The sequence below is a fragment of the Cajanus cajan genome, chromosome 1 (genome assembly GCF_000230855.2).
Source record: "Cajanus cajan strain Asha chromosome 1, NIPB_CcT2T_4, whole genome shotgun sequence".
NCBI classification, from domain to species: Eukaryota; Viridiplantae; Streptophyta; class Magnoliopsida; order Fabales; family Fabaceae; genus Cajanus; species Cajanus cajan.
In genome coordinates this window covers 39,390,856-39,408,017 of record NC_138517.1, presented here as the reverse complement: position 1 = coordinate 39,408,017, position 17,162 = coordinate 39,390,856, and the positions used below count along the sequence as shown (strand labels likewise).

The window sequence follows — 17,162 nt, the reverse complement described above, 5'->3', positions numbered from 1 at the left end:
ATAATAGAGTTGAGATGGAAAAGGTCTCATATGCTTTCGCTCTTAATAGTTTGATATATGTTCAAGTTTGTACTCGTCCTAATATTGCTTTTGCTATTAATGCTGTAGGGATATACTTGAGTGACCCAGGTTTGGGTCATTGGAAAGCCGTTAAAATGGTTTTTAGATATTTGCAGGAAACCAAGGATCATATGTTGACCTATAAGAAGTTTGATCAACTTCAGGTCATTTTTTATTTTGATTCTGATTTTTTTGATTGTCCTGATGACCGAAAATCTACTTCCGGCTTTGTTTTTATAATGGTAGGAGGATCTATTTCTTGGAAGAGTGTTAAACAGACTCTTACAACTACTTCTACCATGGAGGCAGAGTATGTAGTTTGTTATGAAGCTACTTGTCAAGCTATGTGTCTTAAAAATTTGATTTCTGGCTTTCATATTGTTGAAAGTATTTCTTGGCCACTTGTGATATATTGCGACAATATTGTTATTGTGCATTTCTCTCAAAACAACATAAGTTCTACTCGCTCAAAACATTTTGATATAAAATTTCTGTTTGTTAGCTACAGAAAAAGTTTTCGATTTTCAGACTTGGATTGAGCATACTGCTACAGAAAATATGTTAGCAGATCCACTAACTAAACACTTAGCTATTGGAGTTTTTCAAAATGATGTAACTCATATGGGTGTGGTTAAGTTTTTTGATGTATTGAGTTAGTGGGAGTCTGAAATTTACATTTTTATTATTATGGTTTTTATGAGATGTAAATTTATCAATGACGTCATTTTCTTTACATCTCTTTTAGCATATAAAAATGCTTGGACCATTTTTTGGGATCACATATTTATTATATTTTTCATTATCCATTATTTATGAAATATAAGCATAAGGTATGTATCCCTATGAGATACTACCTTGTGGTTCATGTTTATATTTCTTATATTGTTAATTGATATATGTGCTTGTGTTGTAATTGGTATATTTAATTTATTGATTAATGTTATCCAAGTGAGACAATGATATATTTGTATATTTATATAATTACTCTCTATTTTATTATTATTATTATGGATTAACATTAATTAATAAATTATATTTATATGTTAATATCAATATATTAATTTATGGGTAATGCATATTGGGCTTCTAATGAATGACTTGTGATGGGTTGGATTGTTCAGTAGCTTGCTGAGAGGTCCCTGGTCTCTACTGGTAAGGATATAAAACTGGTATCTCATTGTCAGTTCTCATAGCAAAAAAATATTTCTGTCTTCTGCCTCTTCACCTCTTACTAGGAAGAGAGCAGTTTTCTCTCACGTTATTCAAGATCGATAAGAATAGATCCCTCGTTGATTTCGAATACGCAATTATTTCTAAACTTTCCTTAAACATACTATAATATTGTATCTTACATTGTTCATTATCTGAGTTATTACTATGAATTTCTAACATTTTTTTAAGCCCTTTCACCACATTGGGATTACTTGCTCTACATATCATGTCCATTATCCCCTTATTTACTACAACATGTCAATATTTAGGACAGATGCCTTCTCGTATATGTCAAAACATTATCTCACCCTTTGTTTTGCATTCTTTTTTTGAACAATGCTTATTAATTTTATTCAAGATAATGCGGATGGAAAGTGGATAAAGTTTATTTATGATCCTATGACTATGTCAATAAATGTTTTGACACACTTTAGGAAGTGCACTAGATTCAATCGCAAGTAATTTTTTCATCACAACTATGCTGGTGGTGAGGGATTCTAGACAATTTCTAGTGCATTATTTTTTTTGAATAAAAATACCTATTTTCATAAAATAAAATAAAAAATTGTTAAGAAAGGAAATGACAAAGTTGAACATTATCAAATAATGAAGTACATGTTGATTTGAAGATATCAATCATTGAATCATATTCGTTTTTTTTTTTTTTTTATATTTGTAAGATTTAACTCAAAGCCTAAGTGTTCATAATGTCCTTTTGACTTTTTTCTTTAGTGAATATTTTTTTTAGAAATCATTATGGTTTTCCTTTTTCATAGGTTTTGTTAATTTTTTTTTTTTTAGGTTTTGCCTAGTCCCCCATTTTGTATTGCTTTTGTTATTTTTTTTTTAATTAATTGGGCATGTTGCAAATGATTGTTAGATCTTAGGGTGCCAACATTATTGGGATGCCATTATTCTATAGTGATGCAAGCCATGTCTATAATTTTATTTTTTAAAAAATGTTAACAAAACTATTTAACATTTTCTTTGTTAAACATAGTGTAAATTCTCAATTTGATTCTTATACATGCAAACTTATTAAATCATTTCCTACATTTGTTAATCATTATCGACTTGGTCCATAACACTACTAACTCTGTTGCATATTGTTAATTTAATTCTTATATATGCAACACTTTCTTAATATGGTCTCTACTCATGTAGGACATTCTAAGTTTCATCCTTTACAAATGAAAGATCAAATTAACAATATTTTAATTGTGTGGGGACCAAATTTTAGTAAGTTTCATCACTAAATCAAGAGATAAACTCATTAATTAAATGAAACATGAGATTACCCAAATTTATTATTTTCAATAAAATTTGATCATTCTTCTATTTTTTATTTGACAAATGAAATTCACACTGACCAAAAAAATTTGAGGCATCCAATAATTGTTGAATAAGTATTCAAGATGGTGTATTTTGCAAGCGAATTGAGCTATAGCCTTAGGCTCCATATATTTTTCAATTGTTATTAGACTAATTCTACAATTGTCCGCCATCATAGGTGGTCAACCATGCACCATCATTTTAGGATTAATATAAGAACTATTTTATCACATACACTCTCCATATTGAATCATTTTTACCTCTTCCTCTACCAACCACCATTAGAACACCATTGACCACCCTACCTCTTTGTGAGGTGACTTCTAGCAACAAACACTACTTTTTTCATGATTTTTCAATTTTATAGTGTATTTGTTTCAAGATGTCAAAATTTTTTTCCATAATCAATATGCTAATATACACCTAAAAAAGAGAAAATAAAATAAAAGAGATAAGTCAGATGTAATGATTTTATGAAGTGATAGGAGAAGAAATAAAAAAAAAATGAAGAGAGAGAAAATAAAATAAAAAAGACAAGTCAAAGATGTAATGGTTATATGAAGTGATACGAGGAGAAATTAAAAAATTGTAAAATATTGTTGAATTGTTTAAAATATTTGGATGTTTAAATATTATTATTCTTTTAGAATATAAAAAAAATGTTAGATTCCTTTACACATTATTTATTTAGGTGTAAATAGAAAAGAAAGAAAGAGAAGAAAAATAACTAAAAATATCAATTTTATTATTTATTAGAAAGAAAACTAGAAAGAAAAATGTTGTGGCTAAAATAAGAGCTTCACTCATAGTTAGAGTGAAATAGAGAGTAATTCTTTTTCTTCACTTTAAATTTTTATTTACTATAAAAACATTTATCACAAATCATTTTTTTCTATTCTTTTTCATTCATCATTAAAATTTAGATTAGAGATAAATTTCCCTATATTTTCCTTATTTCAATTCATCTAAATAATGCATCTTTTTTAATTATTTATTCCACTTCAAACTTAAATAGAACATTAAACAGTACGTTTATCTTAATAAAGATAAGAAAGAGTACATGTTATCAAATTACCATGAGAAAGAGTGTTCAAGTTATAAGTCACTAAAGATAAAGATAATCAGTTGTAATAGATTCGATTTTCTTAAACAATTCTCGTGAATAAAAATAATTAAATTGAGGAAAAAACCTACCTAAAAATAATAAGCCAACTTTCCAACCAAAAGTAGTGATACTTTGCAAGTAGTGATGGATACTTTTGCAATGGTGAATATTTGATATCAATAACATTATTACTTTTTCTAATTAAATGATCTAAGTATTTTATAAACCTTTAAAATGTGAGATTCTTATGGGGTTTATTTGCGATTTTTTTTTTAATTATTGAACAGAATAAATAAATTGAAAAAAAAAAAAAAAAAACTTAGAGTAGTGAAAATATATGGCATTAGAAAAAAGTACTAAATATTTCTATAAAGTTAAAGCTTATCAACATGTACATCAAAGTGATGCATCTCAATCGAATAATACAATGCTCCTCTTATTATCTGCATTCCACATGTATCACAAAAGAAACGAATTTTTTTTTATACAAAAACCGATATATACTAATCAATTCAATTCACTCGTCATATTGAAATGGGTTCATCATCATAGATAGAAAACACTGTCAGAAGTTAAGTCAAGTCATCTTCATCGAGTGGTTGCTCTTCATCTTCAGCATTGTCAGACTTCAAAGCACTCACATCACCTGTTGGAAGTTTCCTTGCAAGCCGAATGATCTGCAGGCAATTACTTCAAAAATGTCATACAAATATTGTAATAGTATCAGTAGTTACTGATTGAAGATTGTGTATGTTGCATAAGATTGAAAAGCAGATGATAATCATTGTCCATCAAAAATAGGATGTCAAAAGCAGACAAGGGAAACAACAGTTGAAACTATGCAGTGACAGCACGGTTAAGGTAGCCAACCGCCGAAGGCTCTATTTTTAAAGGGCACCAATTTTTTTTAATTCATATAAATAGAAAAATTTTACATAATTAAATTATATAAGAAAATATTATTATAAAAAATAAATTAATGAATTGATGTGATGTTTTTATTTCTTAATAAAAATCTACTTGTAATTTTAGGAAAATAAATCTGTGATGTTTAAATATGAAGAGAAAAGTATGATATATAATATAACATATTATTGAATTATTTTCTTTAATTTCTCTTATTCTATATTTCTCTTATATTGTTAATAAATAAAGATCACTTTGTAATTTCTCTCTTTCCCTTTATATATATAATCCCTTGATTCTTCCTATTTGTTAGCCATTGCAAATATCTTGGTGACATGCCACCATTCTTAATTTTTTTCTTCTATTACAACAAATAGAGAGTTCAAGGTGAAGGTTTACTCATCTCATTGTTTCATCTCATTATCATTTACTCATTAAAGACCCATAATTTGAATCATAGATAATTTAGTTTTTTTGTCTATACTTGTCTATGTGTTTAGGCTTGAACATGCATAAAAAACAACTTTCTACTCATCTAAAATGGAAAAGAAATAAACAAATTAAAATTGATATTGATTTTCAAAAGGTGCTCTTTATAATATTTTTGTTAAACGTATTATAATTTTTCTTTGAAATGATACAAATCTAGATAATCTACTTCAAAGTTAAAATTTTTGAGAATGAAGAACTATATAAGAATAATGAAGAGCCTCATATTTTAGTTGAAAATGGTGAAAATGTAGATGATTATCATGATGAAATTAAATATTTTAATAATAAAATTAACATATCTACGTTTAACAACTTAGTCAATATAGTTTATTATACATTCATGATCTAATAACATGAAATAACTTTAGAAGTGATTTATAAGATGAATTACTAAACTATTATTAAATGAGATATATCTATTGTAAATGGTCCTAAGAAATGTAATATCCTAATAATTTTGCAATAAAAAATGCAAGGACAATACTGAAATAATTGAGGGCATCATATTTCTAATTCACCTAGGACCTTAAAAACCCCCTAAAACTATGACAAGGGGAGCTTCTTGAAAATTAAGGTTTTCTAGTAACGAAAATGTCCAAGGAAGAAGGCCACTTACTGACAATTTGTGTGAATAGTAAAAGATGCCGTCCTGAGCTCCTACTCCTAGGGCATTAGGAGAATACAGCTCAGGGTCATCACAAAGAGTTTACAAACGCATTGTGCTCCTACTCACTTTAGGAGGATACACAAGCGAAAAAAGAATCAATGTTTAGGATATATCCCTAACTGAGGAGATTGAAGTTGTATTTCAAGAATTGAGGCGGCTAGGAACATGGCAGGACAGACTTTTTCCTCAGAAGAAATTTTCATGAACCATGCCTGGAATTTTCAGAATAGCCGTCAGGCATCAGCAAAGTGGTTCCTGGCGGTGAGACAAAGAGCTGTGTTCCACACCCGCCCCCCACCCTTAAATTTACAGCAGCCCAAGGATAAATGTTTGATACTTTGGGCTCTGATAATCTGGTTGGTTATGCTATATTTGATCAACAAACCACTGTGGCAAGTAACCCTTGAAACAAACTGAATATTTAGTTAAATTTTGGATCTATTTAATTATGGATTCAGTAAGAGGAAGACCTAACACCATGACAATAAGTTTCTACGGCTAGATTGTATTCATTATGTTTACTTGACTCACATTCCACAAGAACGAACATATATATTTTTATTTCAAATAATGATTCTAGAAGACTAAGGTAGTTAAGATCAATACCAGGTTATTCAAATTTGATTTGAATCATGTGATCTTATTCTCCTTTATCCTAAACATTTAATTAGTTAAGATCAAGATTTTTTATTCAAAACCAATTCGATCTTATCCTCCTTTATTTTCTTCCTACCTTATCTTTATTTTGTAATCAAGATGGTTAGGATCACTTCAAGCCATCTCTACCTATATGATTCTCTCGTGATTTTGATCAATGTATAAAAGTAAAGATCAGTTACTTCTCCAAAAATTACATAAACTAAATCACTTACCACATGATCAAGATTTGAAATAGTACTTGACTGAGCAATACGTTTGATTTCTTCAACGTCTCCATCGGAGTAGGCAGCAAGTAGCTTGCTGGCACAACGATTCTGGTCACTTCTGACAAAAGCATCAATCCTAGCAACACCACAAGCATTTAAGCACATTTATTCATCAATTTAAATAATCAATTCAACATAACAGAAGATAAATACCAAAGAACTCTCAATCTTAAAAGAAGAAAGTTTACCATATGATTTATGCTAGGAACAAGAGAAAATTAGAGTTTGGAAAATGGAAATCAATAGCAAAGCCAATAACAGGGACACAACAACAGCAACAATAATCATGACGAGTTCAGTTCACAAAGAAGTGCTATTCTGATACATATAACACGTTGGTTGAATTTGCAGGTAAAAAGCAGCATAACAAGGAGGAGACAGACACTTACTGATAACAGTCATTATAGCACTGCTGAGCTTGCTTAAAGTCGTGAGCATAAAGGTAGATAATGATTGCACTAAGATATGCCTGCATTTATGACAAGGTATATGAGAAAAAGTTTATGACAAAATAAATAAATTTCGGCACATGATTCCTAGTATTGAAACATCTCTCCACTTTCAGTGTTAACAATGATGTGGCAACTAAGCAATAATTTTTTATTTGGGAAATGAAATAAACCACTTATCCATGTCATAAAGATTAGACAGTTTTATGTTTGCCCTCAACTGTCTGACTCAACTCTCTTATATAGCCTTGGAACTGGCCATGGAAAAATGCATAACAAAACAAAGCACAAAATAGGCAGAGTTTCAAACAAAATAATTGAGTTCACAAAATTCAAAAAAAACAGAGGACTCCTATCCATTGTCTTCTTCAAGTTTCACCCAAGCTTCCAAATGCTGATCTGTATTTTCTTAATGCATGCAACCACTCTGAATAACATTACTTGCTTCTCTGATTCCAGATATTCAATGAATTCATCAAACATTGCAGTTCTGGAGAACATAAAATATTAACACAAAGCTAAACTAAACACATATTTCAGGGTAGTGTATAATCGTGTCCACACTAGAGAACACCAAATTTATCCCAGATTTTATTAGTGGAAGGATGAAATTGGACAGGTGAAGATAAAAAGAAACACAGACATCCATGCAACTAATATACAAAGCTTCAGCTCACTAATAGTCCTAAACCAACTTGCTATTAAAGTTTTAAGATATGATTTTACTTGAGCTTTGTTTTCCATTTCCTTTAAGTCTAAATTTTGTTGCCTTTCTTTTTCCCTCGAGGATTATTATGCTCTTTTACTGTTTCTCTATTCTTCTTAAGAAATTATTTGTTTTTTTAAAAAAAAAAGGAAACAAATTACATGAGCCTGGGAATGATTTCCTTAACTCACTGCATAAGTGTACCATTATGGTCATACTTATTTTTGGATAAAATTTCTTGAGAATCTAGAGTTTCAGGAAGAGAATGAGAAAACAGAGATTCAACACAAAGGTTACAAATTTAAATCATTACTCACAATGGTTCAATACATAAGTTGACACTATAGCTCTATTTTTAATAATACTATATGTGGACATAAAGACACATACAGTTAATCTCCTGTGCACTATACTAAACTTAGATATAACCGAAAGAAATCACATATAAATCATTACACACAGTGGTTCAATACATGAGTTGACCCTATAGCTTTATTTTTAATAATACTATATGATGACATAAAGACAAATACGTTTATCTTGGGTGCACAACAGTAAATTAAGTACTTAGACTCACAAGGTTTCCTAATTACTTGATACTATATTTTTAATAGAAATAGAAATTATCAGAAAGGATGACATATCCTCCAAAAAAAAAAAATCAGAAAGAAACACCGCCCACCCCTCCCCCCACAAGTTTAATAGATTCCTCAATAATATAAAACCATCATATTAACCTACCTCCATATACTTTTTGAAATACCACTTTAACAAACCAATTCAAAGGTCCTTAATTCTTTTGGCAGCAAATGCATTGCTTTTTCAAACCTTCAACAATGACCAAATCAATATCAACTTAAAAGCTTAAAGGCAACCCATGCTTTTTCTATAGATGCAATTTCCTGTTGTCACAGGCATAATTGGTGCCGCTATGAATAGATACTGTTAATCTAGTCTTCCAAACAAGTGAAAGCATAATAAAGCAAATACTCCTTAACACCAAATGATCAACTTCAGAGTCTACCCTATTTATTGTCATACTTGCAAAGTTCCAGCATATTCGTTCAGAAGGCCAACCTATAACCAATTCTTTCCTTTTCAAGTCAAGAAATGACTTAAAATACAGAATACAAAATCAAAATATTCCAAACCTTGCACTGGCTATTGGAAGCGTTACACTTGTCAGCTGCCAAGCCCAATCTCAACATGAAAGATGCTGCATCTGTGTATCTGTGTATTATGAAACCATGCCCAACAAAATATGCAAGTCAATGAACAAGAAATGTTCAGAATTTGCACTTGGACAAAAAATAATGTGCTCTGCAAAAACCATCAATTCAGCTTCCAAAAGTAGCAATTCTTGCTTAATTGGTTGGCAACATTTATTTGATACAAAAAGGAAAAGGAGAAAACTTTTACAGAAAGCTAGAAGAATACGAGTTCCTCCTTAGAGAAAAAATGAAAAACACAGCTGATAATCATTTTAATGCAAGATAATCACTCAACTCTTTGATAAACCAATTTTATGTCTCATAGCCCCAGTAGTGCATTGTTGTGTCAGATGTGTTTAGTGTGGTTATACAAAATTCTAGTCATCTTGATTTTTTGTTCTTCACAGTTATTTTACTGAATCTCTTAGATTATATATTGATTAGTTAATCAGTTGGGTGTGAATGCAAAAAATAGAGGTGGGTCTTTGTTCAGTTGAAACCACACAGAATATATCCTGTGAAAAATCTTCAAGTATCATAATTACTACATTTTTTCTATGACAAACGTATCTTCATGCTCATTTGATTAAGAATTCAGTCAAAACAAGTCTTCTTTCAAGTAGTGACTAATGATTGTATAAAGAAGAGTTCGAGAAGTCATACATTATGTTTATTTTGCACTATGCCATACATTTTGAGGCATCAGCCATAGCAAACACCGTAAAACTCCTAATCTATGTTTTTCCTTCTATTTCGTTTAACATCTTTGCTGTCAATTGTTATCTAGAACAAGTGCTTTCTTGGCTACAAATCACTCTCATTCTTTATTTAAAATATATGTTGCTCTTTCCTGAATCTACAATAAAGCCCTTTAAACCTTCCATTCTAAATTAGGCAGTGCTATTCACAGCACCCAAACTGTCAAACAGACCCCAATATGATCCTATATCATCACATCATTGCTAGAAAAACATTGAAAGCCTTACATACTATGAAACCCCAAACTATTGGCCATTAAATTATCTAATTAATTTGTCATTCTATTTAAATTTGGCTATAAAAGCTCAATCACACAATTAAAATATAGACACTCTGCAAGAATCAAGATATTGACATATATGGCAATGGTAGGGGAAAAAAATAAAAAAAGATACACAGGGCCCGACATTTATATGGATCTTGTAGAGTAGAGCTCCGTGTTAGGGTAATAGCCAACTCCATCCATGTTACATTACACTTTTTAAGACTCAACTATACTATTTGACTAACACTATCAGATATGCCAATATACAAACAAAACAAATCAATGGGAAAGCAAACATAGAAATGTAACTGATTGCACACAGTATAATTACAATACACAAGTAAAAAACTTCATTCAGTTAAACAGTAGAAGAAGATAGGTGTACTTCATACTCTATAATGTATTGCCTCAATTTTATAACAAAACTTACTTTTCAAGTTTTATATAAACATTAGTGGCAGCACGATAAAGATCAAAGGCCATTTGTTCTCTTCCATCATCCTCAAGAATTGTACAAGCATCTGTATATAGCTGAATAGCTTCTTCAGACATGCTATCTTCCAAAGCACTGCAGAGGGGGGAGGTATTATGAAGATGGTGATAATAAGACATACATACATACATATATATATATATATATAATTTCCCAATAGACAGTAATACATTATTATCTATACAGATGCTGTAAACACATTAATTAGTGTTTGTTACATCACCTGCACACTGCACTCCATAGTGAGATAAATTGAGACCCGTCATGACATTTCAAATTTAACATACGTATATGCATGACTTCTAATAATTCATATTGATTCAAAGTACTGTTTAATTTTAGAAACCACTGACTAAACAAAAGAAAAATAGATGTCAACTCTTTTTTGTAGAAGGGAATTTTATTAAAATGAAAAGCTGGGAAACACAGCCATGAATAAGATATGATATCCTCCAAAACAGAAAAGGAAACATATAGAGAACTTGAAAAGATCATGAAAGCTGCAATACTGCCTGATCCCTGTTCATATCTGAAACAGCAACCCTTCAGAAACAGACACAACCAGCATACTAAAGAAAGGCCATATACACAAGTACACAACACATCCCATTCAAAGGCCAGAGAAACAGCTTTACAAAAGTGATTAAAGCTTCATAAACTAAACGATTTTAGCCTCCTTATATGAACTACCAAACAAAATATACCATAAAAACTCCATAAGCTAAAAGAATATTTTAGCCTCCTTGATGTTGCCAAAGGATTAGATGTATCTTGATTTTTATGAAGCTACCATATACCAGTCTATTAGAGCTTTCACAATATGAATTTCATTAGAAGTTGTGATTAGTGGGATACTTCAGAATATAACAAATTATAATAATAACAAGGAATGTGTTGCAAGGCAGGAGGGTAAAGTATATGTTTACCGAGCTCCCTTTGCAAGAGCGTCTGATGCAGGTTGTGGTCTTCCACACTCCATGTACAATTCAGATGCCCTTCGATAGAAGTCCCCAACTTCTTGCCAGTTGCTTAGATCCTTTGCCAGAGCAGCAGCAGATTCCAAGTGCTTAGCTGCATCCCAAGGTCTGGTTTACCAGTCAAGGAAAGACAGACAGAGACAGTTTAACACAGCGAGTCTAATAACATCATAGAGTACCATGATATTTTTTTCTCCTTAATGAACAAAATGAAGGAGATAAGTATAATCATATCATATAAGGATACGAAGCAAGCATCTCTTGTCCTTTGGAAGCTTTCTCATATGCAATTTTGGCGTTCACATAGTCCCTGGCAACTCTAAACCCATTAGCTGCAACATAATATGAGTTTAGCAGATTTACCAATAAGGCAATAACCAAAATTTCATTTGTAACTCAAATTTATTTGCACGAACAATTAAACCTAAGGAAGCTTGAATACTTTACCCGCCTGCTCGTAAAGAACAGTAGCACTTTTCCAATCTGCATTCCACCTCGTGAGACTGAGTCTTGTTCTGCAGTGAAAAAGAAATATAAGGCAAACACAGTTCATGAAAAGATAAACAACAGATGAACTAATACATGCCCTAGTATCAATTGGCTTAACCACAGTTAAATCGTATCGATATTAAGCTAAAAAATAAAAATCAAAGTAATGTAGCGCTCAAGCACAAAGGTAATCGATCATGATCAGTATGATCCAAACAGTAATTAGGACAAATTAACCTAAGAAACAAATTGTATGCTGCAAGAGAATCGCATATTTTATATTTGCCAACGATCAACACGGAGAAGAACGCACACGATGAAAAAAATAAACCTAGTTGCAGCAAAATCGACAGTGGCATTTGGAAATGTGGCATTGATTTGAATAAATAAGGAAAAGGAAAATTGTGATGTGAATAAAGAGGAAATGAAAGAGAAGATGAACAGACAGCTTATCGGCTTTGGAGATCAACTTGTTGGGATCAGAAGCCGCCATGGTGGGACGATTGCGTCTTCTGCAGTCCCTCCGATTCAAGTGTGCGAGCTCACGCTGCTAACATGCCCGTCTGGGTCCACTCACAACCTGCCACGTGGCACACCTTTATGTCAAGGATCAAACAAATAAACAAATAAATAAACGGAAAATTACCCAATTCGGTCCTCTAACAGTCTAACAAATGTTATGATTATGACCCGATCTCTATCAAAGAAAATGAAGTTAGAATTTAGTTTTAAAAAATTAATCAATGGTCTATGTATAATTCATTTTGCACAATATATTTTCGATTTTCGGAAGTTTATTGAAGTAATTTTATTTGATGGTTTGACTAATAAAGGACTAAGGATTTGATTTTTGTTTTCTTCTAGACCAAATCATCGTTTAAGAAATTGAATTATGATTTCTAAAAGTTAACTATGTATCACTTTATTTTGTTTTTTTCTTTTCTTTTACATTCACATTATTATGATTCGACACGACTATGAGACTTACGAAATACAATTACTAACAGCAAAATTAATTTATATATATATAAAAATAAATAAAAGCTACTAAAACAAATCTACAAATATATACAATACATGTATAGTCATCTAATATAAAAATAGTATAAAATTTTAAGCGTTGATTATACACAATTATATACAACTACCACATGAGATAGACCAAAAGATCCAAAAATGTCGTCATCCACCCAATGGTTTCCATTATTCATCTCTACCAACCTATCATTGCTCTACATTCTACAAAGTATGATTATTGCATTCCATTCACATATAAAACATGTAAAGGTAAGTTAAATTTTCAAAAACATACAATTATAGAAAGGAACATATATACTACTCTTCAACATGCAAACCAATCAAAAATCACCACATGATTTTCAACATAAAATAGTTGACATATTTGAAAACTAAGCACCCAAGCAACTCAAACATTCACTATAATCACATAGCACAAGAATATGCTCATCCAATGCATATGAACAATAATAACAACTCACACCATATCATATGCATACTCAACAACTAATGTATTGTCATCTATTCACCTATGAATATCTCTCAATACACTAAAGCAGTCTAAGTAGTTTAACCATACCAAACCAACCTAATCGCTTTCATGTCCCATGCGCCTACTGGATCGACAACTATAATGGGATATTAATCCCTCCTCTGGTTGCTCAGGTGTTGTCACTTATATTAAGAAAGTTTGGTTCCATCGTCAAGACTAGTATAATTGGGTATAGGTATACTACAAATTTGACATGCATTACCAAGTCACTTGTGGAGTTAACCTACTAACTATCCGTAAAGAACCACACAACCTTTCCATTAATCAATTCAGGGTGGTAGCCCTCCACTTCATACTTTACTCCATGTTGACTAATAACCTAAGAGTGTGTTTGGATGGAAAATTTAAATAGGATAATTCATTTATTTGAAGAATTTCAAATTCCTTTAGGTGAAATGCTTTGTTTGGATGGAGAATTTACAAAGAATTTAAAATCCAAGCATTTGTAAAATTCCTTAAAATAGTATAATTTCAAATTCTCCCAAAAAAGTAAGAATTTGAAATTTCTCATATTTATTTTTCTTATTTCACTTATATATTTTTATCTTATCTCTTATCTATTCATTCTTTTAATTATTGAATATTCAAAAAAATATTTTTAAATTATTAAATATTATAAATATTAATTTTTAAATTATTAAATATTTTAAAATTGGTTAATATTTAATTTTTATAAAATTTAATTTAAAAATATCAACATATGAATATATTTTTAAAATCAATTTTACCATGGTGGAGTCAAATTACCATATTCAAACTAAAAATTTAAAATTTTAAAAATTTGCAATTGACTTATCTAAACAAAATATTTTTAGAATGATAGAAATTGAAATCAAAGAAATTCAAATATCAAAAATTTTAAATTCCTTGAATTTGTAAAATCCCTCATCCAAACACACCTTAAAGGAGACCTAACAAAATCCACTCCAAGAGTTTCACACCTATTCAAGGAGGGTTTTCAACTCGCAATTTTTTTTACTTAAATGGGATCTTGAACTTTCAAATAATACCTTCTCTTATAGTCCTAAGTCAATTAACATGTTTTAATACCTACAACATTCTCAACATCAACATCCAAACATACGTCATCTCTATACATTACTACAAGTCAATGCATATAGAGATCAAATCATACCAAATCATAATTATCCTACCAATGTTATACATCTCATTCAAGGCTAGCATACCATTGTTCAATGACTTATTCAATAATAGCATACCAATACCTATGTAACACTCCAACCATGTAATTTTTAGCATATCAATCATACATGGCATATGAATGTTTATCACCATCATACATCATTCAACATGCAATATATTCACATATTTTATTCATATTCACCAATGCATTCATCAAATAACATGAATTCAACAACATAAATTGCATCCAACACAACTTATCTCGTGCCCAACACCACTAAAGCAGAGAACTTTATGCCTTGTCCACATTTGGTGTCACTGAAATGACGTCCAACGTGAATGGGGTAGAAAGCTCTTGGGACCTCACACCTAGCGTGGCAAAATCCACATCCAGCCTTATATCAAGCAAATAACCTCTACTTAACTCATGCTTTGTGTCATCTCTTTAACGTCTGACATTGTCAAGGCATAGAGTCTTTGTCTTGATTACGCTTGGCGCCACCCAAATAAGACCTAACTTCACCAAGTTAGAGACTTTCTATTTTTCTCAGGCCCGATGCCACAAAGGCGCGCTTGACATCATATTAGAAATCTACGGATACAAACTTCAAAAATTGCCTCAATACACCTGAAATCCAGAAGAACCAAGCATACAATGCACTTAATAGCTTTTACTTGTCATTCAAAGCCACATCCTAGGTTCAAATAAAACATGCAACTAAATTTGCATCATTCACCAAATTCACCCCCTAACTCAAAACACCAAAAACTCAACATGCACAAAAATCTCACCTCAAATTCATCAAACAACCAAGAATTTAAGGAAACCTAAGCATGTACAACTCAACAATTCAACAAGAATCAAATCTAACTTCCCTTTCCTTACAATCAATTCGAAAAAGAGGAAGAAGGAAGTAGAAACTCTAAGCTTCAAGCACTACAAAAAAAAGTCAATTTAGCCACCAAAATTAGCGACCAATTTTTTTCCGTCCCTAATAGCGACATAATTAGCGATTGAATCTGATTTGGTTGTAAATTTTATTTAGCGATCAAATTTTTTAGTGGCAAATAATTGGTCGCTAAATCGGTCACTAAAATAATAATTGTTGATTAAAATAGCGAAGGAACAATTTCGGTCGCTAAAAAAATAAAAAATATTATTATTTATAATAATTTTAGCGACCAAATTAAAATCGGTCGCTAAAAAAATAAAAATATTATTATTCATAATAATTTTAGCGACCAAATTAAAATCGGTCGCTAAAAAAATAAAAAAAAGTTATTATTTATAATAATTTTAGCGACTAAATTAAAATTGGTCGCTCAAAAAATAAAAATATTATTATTTATAATAATTTTAGCGACCAAATTAAAATCGGTCGCTAAAAAAATAAAAAAATATTATTATTTATAATAATTTTAGCGATAAAATTAAAATCAGTCGCTAAAATAATAAAAGTATTATTATTTATAATAATGTTAGCAACCAAATTAAAATTGGTCGCTAAAAAAATAAAAAATATTATTATTTATAAAAAGTTTAGCGACCAAATTAAAATCGGTTGCTAAAAAATAAAACTAGTACTATTTATAATAATTTTAGCGACCAAATTAAAATCGGTCGCTAAAAAAATAAAAATATTATTATTTATAATAATTTTAGCGACCAAACTAAAATCGGTTGCTAAATGTAAATTTTTAAAAAAATTTAGAAATATATTTCTTTTAAATGAAAGTAAATATAAAAATATATAATATTATTTTTATAATGATAAAAATATTAATGATAAGAAATAAAAATCAGTACCCTCCCAATAAAATTAATTTGTGTTTTAAAATAATACAAATTATATAATTTAAAATAGATAATTAATATATCATGATGTATTAAAAAATGAGAAACATAATGCTATAAAATAAAATTAAATAATAATCTTTTTAATTGAATATTTTTAAAAAAAATTAGATTAATTTAAATAATAATTTATCTAGAAAATTTATTTATTTTTCTCTTGAGAAATTTATTTCTCTTTTACCATGCTTAATATTTTATTACATTATTAGATAATATGAAAATACATAATTTATTATACTTTTCAATTTTGTTAAGATAAATAAACTTCTTTTCATAAATCTTATTTTATTTTCATTATTATTTTCAAAATTGACTTAAACATCTAATTCAATTGATATAAACACGTTAGTTTCATTAAATTAAAAATAATTGGCTTATATAAGGATTAATAAAAATTTATCAAACAAATCTAAAATTGATAAAATATAATTAATGTTCCATTAGTTTAATAAATAAAAGTTATAAAATAAATTATATATATAAAAATATACACCAATAACACATGAGATCAATTACTTAAAATAAGTTATATAATCTATCTTCGA

At 29.8% G+C, this 17,162-nt stretch overlaps 1 protein-coding gene across 1 annotated transcript; it reads right to left on the bottom strand.

Moving 5' to 3' along the window:
• Window positions 1–4,052: 4,052 nt before the first annotated feature.
• Window positions 4,053–12,646, bottom strand: GSNAP (gamma-soluble NSF attachment protein). Its single transcript, XM_020370420.3, has 9 exons — window positions 12,496–12,646; window positions 12,008–12,075; window positions 11,808–11,892; window positions 11,510–11,668; window positions 10,521–10,658; window positions 9,007–9,085; window positions 7,090–7,169; window positions 6,647–6,776; window positions 4,053–4,386 (listed from the first exon to the last, which is right to left on the bottom strand). The coding sequence occupies exons 1-9, from the start codon at window positions 12,540–12,542 to the stop codon at window positions 4,282–4,284; spliced, it is 891 nt and encodes a 296-aa protein (XP_020226009.1). The 5' UTR covers window positions 12,543–12,646; the 3' UTR covers window positions 4,053–4,281.
• Window positions 12,647–17,162: the final 4,516 nt, after the last annotated feature.